This window comes from Musa acuminata, chromosome BXJ1-1 (genome assembly GCF_036884655.1).
Source record: "Musa acuminata AAA Group cultivar baxijiao chromosome BXJ1-1, Cavendish_Baxijiao_AAA, whole genome shotgun sequence".
Taxonomy (NCBI): domain Eukaryota; kingdom Viridiplantae; phylum Streptophyta; class Magnoliopsida; order Zingiberales; family Musaceae; genus Musa; species Musa acuminata.
Genome location: NC_088327.1, coordinates 15886296 through 15899744, shown reverse-complemented (window position 1 = coordinate 15899744; position 13449 = coordinate 15886296). Strand labels below are relative to the sequence as shown.

At 51.3% G+C, this 13449-nt stretch overlaps 2 protein-coding genes across 2 annotated transcripts; both read right to left on the bottom strand.

Annotated features, from left to right (window-relative positions):
• Positions 1-3212: 3212 nt before the first annotated feature.
• On the bottom strand, positions 3213-4486 carry LOC135679336 (probable inorganic phosphate transporter 1-4). Its single transcript, XM_065192979.1, has 2 exons — positions 4290-4486; positions 3213-4227 (listed from the first exon to the last, which is right to left on the bottom strand). The coding sequence occupies exons 1-2, from the start codon at positions 4484-4486 to the stop codon at positions 3213-3215; spliced, it is 1212 nt and encodes a 403-aa protein (XP_065049051.1).
• Positions 4487-10535: 6049 nt separating this feature from the next.
• Positions 10536-12280, bottom strand: LOC135587318 (pentatricopeptide repeat-containing protein At1g31790-like). The gene has a single exon (XM_065078577.1). The coding sequence runs from the start codon at positions 12233-12235 to the stop codon at positions 10787-10789; it is 1449 nt and encodes a 482-aa protein (XP_064934649.1). The 5' UTR covers positions 12236-12280; the 3' UTR covers positions 10536-10786.
• Between the last annotated feature and the right edge of the window lie 1169 nt (positions 12281-13449).

Below are 13449 nucleotides of genomic sequence, written 5' to 3'. Positions count from 1 at the left end.
CTTGGTTTGGGTCCGGAAGGCGATGATCTCCGTGGGGGCGCTCCTCGAGGTCTCCCGGCGGCCGAGCTCGGTGGTTCGGGTCGGGAGGTCGGTTCGGCAGGTCGGGTCGGTGGTTCGGGTCGGTGGTTCGGGTCGGCGGCTCGGGTCGGGAGGCAGCTCCGCCGCAGCTTCGGGAAGAGGCAACACCGTCTCGCACCTGCACACAGGTCGGGCCGGGAGCTCGGCCCGACCCCTCCGACGATCAAGTTAGAGAAAGATGTGGAGGGGATTGTGGATGAGGCAGAAGAAGAGCCTCTGAGTGTTGTGTCTGAGTGAGTTCCCCCCCTTTTGCTTAGGACTCAGGGGTATTTATAGAGGAGGTTTGATGTTACCGCTGGGGTTGCGTGGGAGGCCAAGCTGCTGCAGGGTATGGAGAGCCTCGGGCAGTGTGTCGCTCAGGGGGTTGCGTGGGAGATCGGGGGATCGCAGGGTATGAGCGAGCTTCAACCGTTACCTACTTCTGTCTCGTCCGGTTGTGCTGGGTCTGCCAGTTTTTGTCATATCATATGCCCCCCCCGAAAGGAGCTATGCGTCGGTTCTTGCATGCAGGGGGTCCGATGCATGGCTTTTTACTTCAGGTGGGCTGGTCATGCATATCCGAGGCGTATGACGTAGGCGGGCTAGCCGCGCGGACGTGTCTCGTGCAACATGGGGCCGAAGTGCGCAACTCAGTCAGGAAGCCGAGCAGGGTTAGACTCGGGGCCGATGGAGCCGATGAGGGCTGAGGAGCACAGCGTAGGCGGGGTGACCGCGCAGGTGTGGTCCCGGGATGGCGTAGAGTCGAGGGTCGAGGAGCACAATGCCGGCGGGGTGACTACGCATGTGAGAGGCGTAGAGCCGAGGGCCGAGGAGCATAACGCAGGCGGGGTGACCGCGCAGGCGTGATCTCGAGAGGCATAGAGCCGAGGGCCGAGGAGCACAACGCAGGCGGGGTGACGGCGCAGGTGTGATCTCGGGAGGCGTAGAGCCGAGGGCCGAGGAGCACAACGCAGGCGGGGTGACCGCGCAGGTGTGGTCTCGGGATGGCGTAGAGCCGAGGGCCGAGGAGCACAACGCAGGCGGGGCAACCGCGCAGGTGTGGTCTCGGAATGGCGTAGAGCCGAGGGCCGAGGAGCACAACGTAGGCGGGTTGGCCGCGCTGGTGTGGTCTCGGGATGGCGTAGAGCCGAGGGCCGAGGAGCACAACGCAGGCGGGGTGACCGCGCAGGTGTGGTCTCGGGTGGTACGGAGCCAAAGGGGGTGTCCTCGAGCATTAAGCGACCGAGGAGGCCTCGGGCATTATGCGACCGAGGTGGTGGCCTCGGCAAGCATGGAGCCGAGGCACTCGGTGCAGGCAGGCTGCGGCCGAGGGATGTGACCCAGGTGGGCAAGGTAGTGGATATGGCCGAGGAGTTCGGCGCGGGCAGGCTGGCCGTGCAGACGTGTCTCGGGGTTTATGGAGCCGAGGGGCACGACGCGGGCGTACTGGCGGCACTGGTCTGTCTCGGGAACATGGAGCCAAGGAGCACGACGCAGGCGGCTGGCGGCGCAGGTGTGGTCTCGGGCATTACGCGGCCGAGGAGCACGACGCAGGCGGGCAGACCGTGCAGGCGTGGTCGCAAGGGCCATGCGACCGAGTAGCACGACGCAGGCGGGCAGGACGCGAGGACGTGGACTCGGGCACCATGCGGCCGAGGTACACGATAGAGGCGGACAGGCCGCGCCGAGGTGGATCTCGGCAGTGATTGGCCGAGGTGCTCGGCGCAGGCAGGCTGCGACCGAGGGACACCGCTCAGGCGGGCAGGCCGCGCTGAGGTGGGATTTCGGCAGAGAGTTGCCGAGGTGCTCGGTGCAGGCAGGCTGCGACCGAGGTACATCGCTCAGGCGGGCAGGCCGCGCTGAGGTGGGATTTCGGCAGAGAGTTGCCGAGGTGCTCGGTGCAGGCAGGCTGCGACTGAGGTGGTGGGCTTGGCAAGCATGGAGCTGAGGGGTTCGACGCAGGCAAGCCGCGGCCGAGGGGCATGAACCAGGTGGATAGGACCGTGGAGTTCGGCGCGGGCAGGTTGGCCGCGCAGACGTGTCTCGGGGTTCATGGAGCCGAGGGGCACGACGCGGGCGTACTGGCGGCACTGGCCTGTCTCGGGAACACGGAGCCAAGGAGCACGACGCAGGCGGCTGGCGGCGCAGGTGTGGTCTCGGGCATTACGCGACCGAGGAGCACAACGCGGGCGGGCAGACCGCGCAGGTGTGGTCGCAAGGGCCATGCGACCGAGTAGCACGACGCAGGCGGGCAGGACGCGAGGACGTGGACTCGGGCACCATGCGGCCGAGGTACACGATAGAGGCGGACAGGTCGCGCCGAGGTAGATCTCGGCAGTGATTGGCCGAGGTGCTCGGTGCAGGCAGGCTGCGACCGAGGGACACCGCTCAGGCGGGCATACCGCGCTGAGGTAGGCTCGGCGCAGGCAAGCTGCGACCGAGGGGCGAGACCCTGGTCGGTAAGCCGCCCTGAGACAGACTCGGCAGTGAATATGGCCGAGTAGCTCGGCGCAGGCAGGCCGGTCGCGCATGGGGCCGAGGAGCCGAGGCAGCGGGCTGCTTGCTGCGCATGAGGCCGAGGGGCCGAGGCAGCGTGATGCTTGCTGGCTGCGCACGAGGCCGAGTGGCCGAGGCAGCGAGGCTGCTTGCTGGCTGCGCGTGAGGCCGAGGAGCCGAGGCAGCGAGGCAGCAAGGCAGCGTGCTGGCTGCGCATGAGGCCGAGTGGCCGAGGCAGCGAGTTGCTGGCCGCGCATGAGGCCATGAGGCCGAGGCAGCGTGCTACTTGCTGCGCATGAGGCCGAGTGGCTGAGGCAGCGAGGCAGCAAGGCAGTAAGGCAGCGTGCTGGCTGCATATGAGGCCGAGTGGCCGAGGCAGCGTGTTGGCTGCGCATGAGGCCGAGGGGCCGAGGCAGCGGGCTACACCGTCAGCTGAGGCGGGCGGCCATGCATGGGACCGAGGGGTCGATGCAGCGGGCTGCACCGTCATGGGGCCGAGGAGCAGCCGAGGCATCAGGCTGCTTGCTGCGCATGGGGCTGAGGAGCCGAGGCAGCGGGTTGCTTCGTCAGCCGAGCAGCTGAGGCGGGCGGCCACGCATGGGACCGAGGGGTCGATGCAACGGGCTGCACCGTCATGGGGCCGAGGAGCAGCCGAGGCATCAGGCTGCTTGCTGCGCATGGGGCTGAGGAGCCGAGGCAGCGGGCTGCTTGCTGTGCATGAGGCCGAGTGGCCGAGGGCCGAGGGGCCGAGGCTGCGAGGCAGCGTGTTGGCTGCACATGTGGCCAAGTGGCCGAGGCAGCGGGCTGCTTGCTGCGCATGAGGTCGAGTGACCGAGGCAGCGAGGCAGCTCGCCGGCTGCGCACGAGGCCGAGTGGCCGCGGCAGCGAGACTGCTCGCTGGCTGCGCACGAGGCCGAGTGGCCGCGGCAGCGAGACTGCTTGCTGTGCATGAGGCCGAGTGGCCGAGGGCCGAGGCTGCGAGGCAGCGTGTTGGCTGCGCATGTGGCCAAGTGGCCGAGGCAGCGGGCTGCTTGCTGCGCATGAGGTCGAGTGACCGAGGCAGCGAGGCAGCTCGTTGGCTGCGTATGTGGCCAAGTGGCCGAGGCAGCGGGCTGCTTGCTGCGCATGAGGCCGAGTGACCGAGGCAGCGAGGCAGCTCGCTGGCTGCACACGAGGCCGATCGATCCCGAGGTAAGTGGGGAGCACGCTTGAGCCTGTCGGATAATACCTCGACATTCGGGTGCCGCCCGTTTCGCGTTCTTGGCAACAAGAGCAGTGTATCGCGCGGTCTCTGGCATCTTCATCCGCCAGTAGTAGGTTAAGGCAACCGGGAGGGCGCCCAGCATGAGAGTTGTGCACCAGATGTAGTCGGCTTCCGGGACGGTCGAGCCGGCGCGGTCGTCCCTGTAGGCCGGATAGTCGAAGCGCTCCTTGAAGGCGGCGGAGATGATGATGGAGACGATTCCGCCTGTGAGGATGCCGAAGCCCTGCGTAGTGAAAACGACTGCGATGAAGGCGCCACGGGTCTTCTTGTTGGCGTACTCCGACATGATGGTGGCGGAGAGCAGGTAGTCGCCGCCGATACCAAAGCCGAGGCAGATGATGGAGCAGATGACCATGAGCATGAGCGTCATGCCATACACCTTCTTGCGGCCGAGCTTGTCGCCGAGCCACCTGAAGAAGAGCTGGCCAGAGAGGGCACCACAGAAGGCCACGCGGGTGATGGCAGCGGACACGTTGGGCGGGAGCGTCCCGGGCGATTGGGGTCGAAGGAATAGATGCGGCCAAGGAGCTTCGTGACGAGGGAGATGCAGAAGAGATCATAGGCGTCGGTGAAGAAGCCCATGCCAGCAATGACGGTGGCCGTGAAGTGATACCACCGCGTCTTGGCAAGGTCGAGTGCCCCGAGCACTTGGAGATGACCTCCGGCCATCGTTGCAACGTACTTTCCTCTGCTTGTGCAACCGCTCTATAAGAAGAGGAGGAGGAGAAGAGGGAGACCAGAGCTTTGGTCGCAGGAAGGAGAAGCCGAGCAGGGAGATCTAGAGGAGAAGGCGAGGTAGGCTCTGAGAACAGTGGGAGGGGCCGAGGCCGCGCAAAGATCTCGGCTGTAGCCGAGGCAGATGATGGAGCAGAGGCACGTGGGTTGGCTGCGCGCGTGGGACCGAGGGGCCCACGAGGGGTCGAGGCGCGTGGGCTGGTCGCGCGCGTGGGACCGAGGCGTCGAGGCGCTCGGCGCGGTCGGGCTGGCCGCGCGCGTGGGACGCGGTCGGGTTGGCCGCGCGCGTGGGACGCGGGCGGGTTGGCCGCGCGCGTGGGACGCGGGCGGGCTGGCCGCGCGCGTGGGACCGAGGGGCCCGAGGCGCGCGGGTTGGCCGTACGCGTGGGGCCGACGCAGGCGGGTTGGCCGCCTGCCGAGCCGCGCGCGTGGCCGAGGAGCCGAGACCGGCCCCAGAAGTCACTGCTGCTGGTGCAGGTCGGCGGCAGTGGAGCGACTAAGGAGAAAACTAATGTACCGGAGTTTCCGGGCCCTTCCTCTAGCGCCATTATGTTACGGTAAGTAACTGTTTTAGCCGTGGCCTCGGGGCCGTTGCGGCTTGGTTCGGGTCCGGAAGGCGATGATCTCCGTGGGGGCGCTCCTCGAGGTCTCCCAGCGGCCGAGCTCGGTGGTTCAGGTCGGGAAGTCGGTTCGGCAGGTCGGGTCGGTGGTTCGGGTCGGCGGCTCGGGTCGGGAGGCAGCTCCGCCGCAGCTTCGGGAAGAGGCAACACCGTCTCGCACTTGCACACAGGTCGGGCCGGGAGCTCGGCCCGACCCCTCCGACGATCAAGTTAGAGAAAGATGTGGAGGGGATTGTGGATGAGGCAGAAGAAGAGCCTCTGAGTGTTGTGTCTGAGTGAGTTCCCCCCCTTTTGCTTAGGACTCAGGGGTATTTATAGAGGAGGTTTGATGTTACCGCTGGGGTTGCGTGGGAGGCCGAGCTGTTGCAGGGTATGGAGAGCCTCGGGCAGTGTGTCGCTCAGGGGGTTGCGTGGGAGATCGGGGGATCGCAGGGTATGGGCGAGCTTCAACCGTTACCTGCTTCTGTCTCGTCCGGCTGTGCTGGGTCTACCATTTTTTGTCATATCAAGTGCTACCCAACTATTACTGAAGGGATGTCAAGGATACTTGGCCTTTATTTCTGGAGAAGAATCTAAGAAGCCAGTATTAAAGGACATCCCCATTGTACGGGATTTTCCAGATGTTTTTCCTAAAGATCTACTTGCACTGCCACCAAATAGACAGATTGAATTTACAATTGATCTTCTACCTGGTACTACACCTATTTCTAAACCTCCATATAGAATGGCACCAATTGAGTTGGAGGAGTTAAAGAAACAAATCCAAGAGCTTTTGGACAAGGGTTTTATTCGACCTAGTGTATCACCTTGGGGTGCCTCTGTCCTATTTGTGAAGAAGAAAGATGGATCTTTGCGACTATGCATTGATTATAGACAACTCAACCAAGTGACCATAAAGAATAAATATCCTCTTCCCCGAATAGATGACCTGTTTGATCAACTTCAAGGTACTCAGGTATACTCAAAGATTGATTTGAGATCCGGGTATCATCAACTGAAGATAAGGGAAGGAGACATACAGAAAACTGCCTTTAGAACAAGATATGGTCATTATGAATTCTTAGTAATGCCTTTTAGACTCACAAATGCACCAGCTGCCTTCATGGATCTCATGAATAGGGTGTTCCACCCTTATCTTGATAAATTTGTAATTGTGTTCATTGATGATATCTTGATCTACTCTAAAAGCATAGCAGAGTATGAACACCATCTTAAGATAGTTTTGGAAGTCCTAAGGCAAGAGAGACTATATGCCAAACTAAGCAAGAGCAACTTCTGGCTCAATGAAATTATGTTTCTCGGTCATGTAATTTCAAGTGCTGGTATATCTGTTGACCCTCATAAGATTGAAGCCGTGATAAAATGGAAGCAACCTTCTAATGTTTCAGAGATTAGAAGCTTTTTAGGTTTGGTTGGATACTATAGAAGATTCGTAGAAGACTTTTCAAAAATAGTAGCACCATTGACCAGATTGACACAAAAGAATATAAAGTTCATGTGGGATGATAAATGTCAACAAAGTTTTCAAGAATTGAAGAAGGAATTAACCAGTGCTCCTATATTGGTGATTCCTTCGGGGGGAGAAGGTTTTGTAGTGTATAGCGACGCCTCACTACAAGGGCTTGGTTGCGTTCTAATACAAAATGAGAGGGTAGTTGCTTATGCATCGAGGCAATTAAAGCCTAATGTGAAGAACTATCCTACTCATGACTTAGAGTTAGCAGCTATCATTTCTGCACTGAAAATTTGAAGGCATTATCTCTATGGACAGACTTTTGAAATCTTCACGGATCATAAGAGTCTCAAATATATTTTCACACAGAAAGATTTAAATATGAGACAAAGAATGTGGTTGGACTTTCTAAAGGATTATGATTTTAATATCAACTACCATCCTAGGAAAGCTAATGTAGTTGCTGATGCCTTAAGCAGAAATACCTATAGTCTTGTAGCCTATATGAATATTCAAAGGAATTCTATGATGACGGAGTTGGCAGACTTAAAACTTAAACTTTTATCGGAGACAAATAAAGGTTTTCTTGCGTGTCTGATGGCACAATCATATTTGGTGGAAAAGGTTAAAGAAAGTCAGAAGGAAGATACATATCTTCAAATGATAGTTAAGGACATAGCTCAAGGATCTAGACCTGAATTCCTCCAAGCCTAAGATGGTTCTATTACATTCCATAATCGACTTTGTGTTCCCGAAAGCCATCTAGTAAAGATGCAATTATTGGATGAGGCACATAGATCAAAATTTAACATCTATCCCGGGACTACTAAGATGTATCGAGATTTACGCCAAAACTATTGGTGGCGTGGTATGAAGAGAGATATAGCAGAGTTTGTTTCTAAATGTCTGATATGTCAACAGGTGAAGATAGAACATCGAGTACCTACAGGAAAATTACAAAAGATTTTGATTCCTGAATGGAAGTGGGAGCAAGTCACTATGGATTTCGTGACAGGATTACCCAAGACTGTGAAAGGATATGACGAAATTTGGGTAATAGTAGACAGACTTACTAAATCTACTCACTTCCTTCCTATTAACAAGAAGTATTCATTAGATAAACTAGCAAGCTTATATATTAAAGAAATTATTCGATATCATGGGGTGCCAGTTAGCATTATCTCAGATAGAGATCCAAGATTCACCTCTAAATTTTGGGGAAGTCTACAAAAATCTTTGGGCACGTAGTTAAAGTTTAGTACAGCTTTTCACCCCCAAACTGATGGCCAATCTGAAAGGACAATACAAACTCTTGAAGATCTCTTAAGAGCATGTGCTTTGGACTTTGGTGGGAGTTGGGATATGCACTTACATCTAATTGAGTTTTCTTATGATAATAGTTACCACTCTAGCATACAGATGACTCCATTTGAAGCTCTTTATGGAAGAAAGTGCAGATCACCTGTATATTGGGATGAGGTGGGAGAACGAAAGCTTTTGGGGCCTCAATTAATTCAAAAAGATGCTGATAATATTCGAATTATACGCCAAAGATTATTAACAGCTCAAAGTCGTTAGAAAAGTTATGCAGATCGAAGGCGAAGAGATCTATAGTTCGAAGTTGGTGAGCACGTCTTCTTAAAGGCATCGCCAACCAAGGTAGTTATGAGGTGTGGTCAAAGGGGGAAGTTAGCCCCAAGATTTATTGGCTATTTGAGATCTTACAAAAGGTTGGGCCTGTAGCATACAGATTGGCATTGCCCCCGGCTTTGGCTAGCATCCATGATGTATTCCACGTGTCAATGCTTCGAAGATATATCAGGGATCCATCACATGTTATGCCACTTTTAGAGAACAACCAACCCAGATCTTGAAAAGAGAAGAACATGTTCTAAGGAACAAAATTATACCTTTGGTAAAGATTTGTTAACAACACCATTCAGACCAAGAGGCAACATGGGAAAGAGAAGAAGATATGCGAGAGCAGTATCCTCATCTATTCTATTAAGGTAAGCTAAATTTGGGGACCAAATTTCCTATATGAGGGGAGAAATGTAATCACATCAAATATTTAAGTTAGGAATTGATTTTCTTTCCTTACTTGTTATTATAATTTAAGGAAATCTTAATCTACTTCCTTGTTTGATGATATGAATTAAGGAAATAACTAGTAAGTATTCCAAATATGATGATATCATATTTGTTAGTATATTAAATGGAAATAATTTATATTAAATAAATACGAAAATTAAAATTTATTTCTCTTAATAGAGGCTCACCTCCTCCTATTTAAAGGGAGGGATTTCTCTCCTTCGTTCCTCACCTAGTTGAGCTTGGCAACGGGAGGAACGAGGAGTTACACCTTATTGACAAGAGGTAGGTTTCCCTACCTTTCTTAAAAGTTTTAGCTTTTATTTTGATTCTTTAAATGTTGAAAGTTTTATAGTTTGAAAAATATTTATCAATTCTTTAAATGTCAAATTTTTTATATTAAAATAATCAATTAAAGTTTTCATAATATTCTTTGACCCATGATTAAGGTTTTTATTGTAGAATTAAATATGTAAAAAAAAAATATATGTTTTATATGATATATTTTCTGTATTACAGTTTATCTTCAATCTTATTTGGATTAAAATCTTGTTAGACTAGAATATATTATCTAAAATCTCTTTTTTTGATATTCTTTGATCTGAAATTTAAAATATATTATTCTGAATGATTTAAAATATGACTAGAATATGTTGAAATTTTATGTGTTGAAAACATGATTTTTATTTGAATTTAGAAAGCTATTTCCTTACGTTAAAACTTATCTCCTAGTCACTCTTTTAATGTCTTATGATTTCTAGTCAAATTGAGAATGTTATTTCTTTGTATTAAAGCTTTTCTCCTCATCTATCTTTTAATGCATTATTATGTTTTCATTTATGTTGTTAATGGATATATGCTATGACTAGTCCATGGGCCAGGGCTGGGCCAGTTTTATATAATGCATGCTCAATCATGTATAATGCACATGACCAGTAGATGGACTGGCTCAATCTAGCCCAATATTATTGTTGAACTTGAGCCCAAATATTGATTGAATTAAACTAGACTTGATTAGTCTAGATCAATTCAGGGTGATTCCGAATTGATTGACTTATTCAAGTTAGTTTAACCTAAATTGAACTTAATCTAGTCTAAATTATACTAGTCTAGGGTGGTTCGAGACCAGTTAAATAAGGATTAGAGATCAGTTCAGTTAGGCTCTAGTAAACCGAGTTCAATTGAATCGATTAAACTAGAGTTCAAGTCAATTGAGGGTTAATTTATATTATTTGATATTGATGATTTTTGAAAGAGATGTTTTAAATATGTTATTTCATCCCGAAATGGATATGACCAGTGTGAGATTATATTCCTGCCAAGAGCAGGTAGGGCGATTCCCTTCGGGGATTAGCGGGTCGTTAGACGTGGCGGTTAGACGGTTCCTCCATCCGCTGTTGGGAGGAACGTGTCCCCACTTTGGCGGGTGTGGGACACCACTCCATCCGCTGTTGGGAGTGTGATATGAGTTTGCCTCCATCCGCTGTTGGGAGAACACAAACTCATCCCGTAGGATATAGCCTCTCCATCCGCTGTTGGGGGAGTGTTCCTTCGGGTACTTGATATACGCCAATGGGATGATTGATTGAATTTTGGTCATGTATTTATCTTGATTTGACTTTTGGGGTTCCTACTCAGCATTGCTGAATTTTCTTTGTTTTTGATTTTCAGAGCAGCCTCCCTCTAGTACTAAATCGAATTCCAGTGGAGAGCGAACCTTCCTCTACCGCTAGGTAGAGCCACTTGGATGACTCTTGAAGTTAACTTTTCTATTTGTAATTTGATAAATAAATGAATTGTAATAAATGGTTATAGATGATGAATAAAATGATATTTATTTATTTGGCCTGTATGAAAATAAAAATAATAAAATCCTGACACATACTCATTGTGACATGCATCTGCTGCTGCGTCTCTGATCATTTCTTTGCTCGATTGCAGAATTCGATCATGGTCGTTTGTCTGTTCATGAAGAACGACAAAGCTGAATCTGTACAAGAAGGCTTGATCTTTCTGAAGCAAGACTTCCAGGTCCAGTTGACGTTACAATAGAGAAGATTAGCCGTATCTTCATGTTTCCTGCACCTGTTTTACGATGTCCAAAGCCGTCATTGCTTCGTGGACTATCGATTCTTGCAGGTTGATTCCTGCGGCCTTCATTTCATACAGCAACTTGACAGCCTCCATGCCGCATCCACTCCGCGCATAGCCAATGAGCAAAGACTTCCAGCACACGCAGTCTCGCATGCCGTCCATCGTCGCAAATGCTCTCTGCGCCTCAGTTGGAAGCTCGTGTTTCATGTACATGTCTACCAAGCTGCTACAGACGAACCCGTCCGAGCTTGTTCCCAATTTGATGGCAGCGGCATGAACTTGCTTGCCGCTCCAGCCACCGTCCCCCATCTTCGCGCATGCCGAGAGAGTGCTCGAGAAAACGTGGCAGTTCTTCCTCCGTCCTGCTCTTCCCATCTCTCTGAAGACGCCGATGGCCTCCTTGAACCGCCCTTCTCTAGAGTACCCACTGATCATGCACGTCCAAGCCGCTGCACTCTGAGACCGCGTCCCCTCGAAGAGTTTTACGGCGCTGCCGTGGTGCCCAAGTCTGCTGTAGAATTGGATGAGCGACTCGCCCACATCTCCGAGAAGAACAGCGTCATCGCCTCCTAGCACCTTGAGGGCCAGCCCGTGAACCTGCCGGCCAAAACCCAGCTCTCTCGTCCGAGCGCACGACCTGAGAACGGTGACGAGGGCTTCCAGCCAGCAAACACCCGGCTCAAGCACCGGCGAACGGCCACCGCTTCTCACGCACATTTCCACGAACAGCCGCAGCGCATCGCCGTGGCTGCCGCTGGCCGACAGGGCGGCGATCACGACCGCCAAGGAGGTGGCATCTCTAAAGTGCATTTGGTCGAAGAGCTGGCGGGCTACGTGCTGCTGGCCGCAGGCGGCGAACATGAACAGCAAGCGGTTGGCGAGGTGAAGGCCGGCGGGCCCGCGCAGGAGGTCGGGGAGGCTACGGCGGATGTGAGCGTAGACTCTGTCGCCCTGGGCGGCGTCCCGATACTCGGCGCACTCCTTGATAAGGGAAACGTACAAGTCCTCGTCCACGGGGAGCTGCAGGACGTCCATGAGGCGGAGGACATCGGTGGGAGTACACGACGAGTTCTTTACGTTTCTGCCACTGCTGCTGCTGCTGCACTCATCACCATCGTCATCGTCGTGGCTGCTGTGATCGGGTGCGTCAACAACAGGACGACGTGGGGAAGGCTTGGTCGGGAGCGGGCGGGGGTTGTTTGCTGGTGATGGTTGCTGGGGGCGGCGCAACGGGAGCAGTACCTGAGGCGGTACTGGAACAGGAGGACGAGACAGCTGCGGCCTCCATCTCACTGCTGCTGCTGGGGATGTGCTGCTGCTGCCGCTGTTACAATAGCAGTGGCGAAGTGTAGACTTGGGGATCATATGAGGCAGAGGCGCAGCTGCTGCGGTACTCCCCGTCGTCGAGGAGAACCCCATTCTCATTTGCACCGCTCATGGGTACCTCGAACACGTAATACGGCCCTTTTAACCCATTCCTTTGTTTTGTGCAACAGCTTTATATGGATCGGATACGTATTCCAATCCAATCCGTTGCACTGAAAAGAAAAAGATATATTTCATGCGTTTAATGTGTAATGTATGTAATTTCACATTGCAAATTGACTCTTTCTTTTCTTATTTGCCGATTCACAGTGATCAATTATGGTAAGTTTTACATGTCTCAGCTGGCAAAATAAATTGTGATTCAGAAATTTTTTTCTCGAGAATATAACTTTTCGTATTAATTAATTATAATACTAACTGATATCGACTTAATACAAAAAGAAGATGAATTTGTGGCAAGCATACTGATGACCATCGTATGACAAAAAAATTATCTAATAATAATAATAATAATAATAAAATCTCTTGTTACACACTGACAAGTTTTTTGCCAACTGATCCCTGCAAAAAAATCTAAATAAGTAGTGATATAAACCTAAATAATTAGGCATCTTAAAGGTTGGAAACCATCATTATCAATGCATTACAGCATGTTTCGAACCATTCATAATACATATACTGAGAAAAACTTGCACTTAACTGCTCTAAGAAGTCAGTATTAAGTGCCTTCTACACAATCAAACATTGTTAAAATTACGAACTCATATCATCTTTTAAGAGAAAATACTCTTACCTTGCATGGGGCATGATGATTTCTGCTACCATTTTGTCACGGACTTAGTTAGTTTTGCCTAAGTCGTATGGCACCCTTGCGTGTCCGTCCGTAAATGTCAGCTTCCTCGAAGCCTCCCATAATCCCTCAGGACCCACAAAAGAGAAAACGGGTTAGAGAAAATACTTCACTCGGGATCCATAAGCAAACATTCCAAGAAACACCTCATAGACAATGCAAATTACAAACAGACTTTACAAGCTCTAAACAGTTACACAACAAAAGGTCAAAATGGTACATTACAGATCGAAAATCTCTCACAAGTGTCCATATGACACAACCTTTATTTATAAGCCTAAAGCGGTCACCAAACCCAACTAAAATGAGAGTATTAAGCATTCGACTGTCCCTCTACATACTAGGCAAAAATGAACATACCAAAATATACGGACATACATAAGTATTACATCGAACATCCTGTTTAGAAGTTTGTCTATAACAAACTTTAATTATAAGATAGTTCTAAAAATCCAACCTTATT

Coding starts and splice junctions, on each gene's coding strand:
- LOC135679336 (XM_065192979.1), bottom strand. CDS start 4,486: ATGGCCGGAGGTCATCTCCAAGTGCTCGGGGCACTCGACCTTGCCAAG. Junction 4,228..4,289: donor CCGGGACGCTCCCGCCCAAC/GTGTCCGCTGCC, acceptor GCTCTTCTTCAG/GTGGCTCGGCGACAAGCTCG.
- LOC135587318 (XM_065078577.1), bottom strand. CDS start 12,235: ATGAGAATGGGGTTCTCCTCGACGACGGGGAGTACCGCAGCAGCTGCG.